General features: G+C 52.2%; 2 protein-coding genes across 2 annotated transcripts in view; one reads left to right on the forward strand and one right to left on the reverse strand.

Moving 5' to 3' along the window:
* Window positions 1-1,597, reverse strand: part of VPS53 (VPS53 subunit of GARP complex) — a 219,125-nt gene that overhangs the window by 200,334 nt on the left and 17,194 nt on the right. The gene's annotated exons all lie outside the window — the stretch shown is intronic.
* The window catches only part of TLCD3A (TLC domain containing 3A), a gene marked incomplete at its 5' end in the record, with an annotated part of 10,260 nt that continues 8,689 nt past the window's right edge, over window positions 27-1,597 (forward strand). Inside the window, one exon of the mRNA XM_017864087.1 lies at window positions 27-238. Within this exon, the coding sequence (XP_017719576.1) occupies window positions 27-238 (212 nt within the window). The remainder of the gene's footprint in view (window positions 239-1,597) is intronic.

The following is a 1,597-nucleotide window of genomic DNA, read 5'->3' on the forward strand; positions in this document are numbered from 1 at the left end:
CCGGGGCGGGCGGGAGTGGCCGGTGAGTCTCCGGAGCCCGCTCCCCACGTCTGCCGGCGGCGGGGGAGAGTCAGGCCGACGGGCTGGGCTGGGCTCTCTGCGGTCCTCGGAGCGGACTGAGCGCGCGCTCTGTTTTCCTCTCCGCCCGCGCTAGGCTGGTTTCCTCGGTGCACGCCGTGCTGGCCACCGGCTCGGGGATCGTCATCATTCGCTCCTGCGACGACGTGATCACCGGCAGGTAAGAGCCGGGCCAGGGGCTTGTTGCAAATGTCACCTTTCAGTGGCTCTTTCTCACACACGCGCTGGGATAGCTGACTAAAGGGAAAAGCGGGCTGCACAATGGGCTCCTTCTTCCTCTCCGGAGCTTTCGAGCACCCCCAGCTTAGGAGAAAGTCCACGGAAATGAGAGAGGACGACAGAGGCGGAGTCCGATTTCAGGTGGTGTGAGCGGACAGTGTGGGCCAGGGATCCAGGTCTTTCACGAAAGAGAGAAGCGTTGAAGCATTTGCGACTTGGGAGTATAGCTTCTGATTCTTGTAGCTGGTTTCACTGGGTTCCCACTCTGAAGCATCATTGGCCTAATACACCTCCAGTGTGGTTAGCAGAGCCCCCCCATGGAAAGGAACAAACCCACCTCCCCTTTCCACGCAAACGCCGCTCTTGTTTGTCCTGCAGATTTGCTAAAGGGTATGGAGAGGTTCCCAGCGCTTAGAACACGGGTATGTCTGTTAGAGCTCAGTCCACAGGCAGGTCAGGAAATGTGCACCTATTTGCAGTTCCAGTGAAACAAATCATAAATTAAGACCAGAATAGCCTGCTTTGTACAATATTTAGACCTGGGCAATGGTGGTGCTTTTATTTTTTTATGTTAATTCTTTTTTCCCCGATCGGTCTTGCTAGAATCACACTCACTTTCTCCCAAGTTAAAGGACCACAGTTGGACGTGCAGGAAAGTTGAACGGCCTTTCCAGGCCCTGCTCTCCTGTGGGCTTTGCCAAGTCCTGCTTCTCATCTGCTGAGACTGGACTGCGAGGGGCCTGGGCAGGCCGTCTGTCCCATTCTAGCCTGCAGTCTTACTTGGGATCAATCCTGCTGTCATGATTTTTGTGCTTTTCTGCGTTTTTTTTTTTTTTTTTTTTTTTTTTTTTTTTTTTTTTTTTTTTTTTTTTTTTTTGTTTTTTTTTGTTTTTTTTTTTTTGAGACGGAGTCTTACTCTTGTCACCCAGGCTGCAGTGCAGTGGTGCAATCTGGGCTCACTGCAAGCTCCGCCTCCCAGGTTCACCCCATTCTCCTGCCTCAGCCTCCTGAGTAGCTGGGACTACAGGCACCCGCCACCACACCCGGCTAATTTTTTTGTATTTTTAGTACAGACGGGTTTTCACCGTGTTAGCCAGGATGGTCTCAATCTCCTGACCTCGTGATCCGCCCGTCTCGGCCTCCCAAAGTGCTGGGATTACAGGCTTGAGCCACCGCGCCCGGCCTCTTCTGCTTTTTTAAAAACAAAACTGGCTATTGGTGATGAATAGTAGATGCTAAGAGAAGATAGACCAAGTGAGGTTGATTGTAGACACCAGAGGTTAATATTTGAGTGGCTGGG

This window comes from Rhinopithecus bieti, unplaced genomic scaffold, assembly GCF_001698545.2.
Source record: "Rhinopithecus bieti isolate Rb0 unplaced genomic scaffold, ASM169854v2 scaffold_22, whole genome shotgun sequence".
In the NCBI taxonomy this organism is placed as follows: domain Eukaryota; kingdom Metazoa; phylum Chordata; class Mammalia; order Primates; family Cercopithecidae; genus Rhinopithecus; species Rhinopithecus bieti.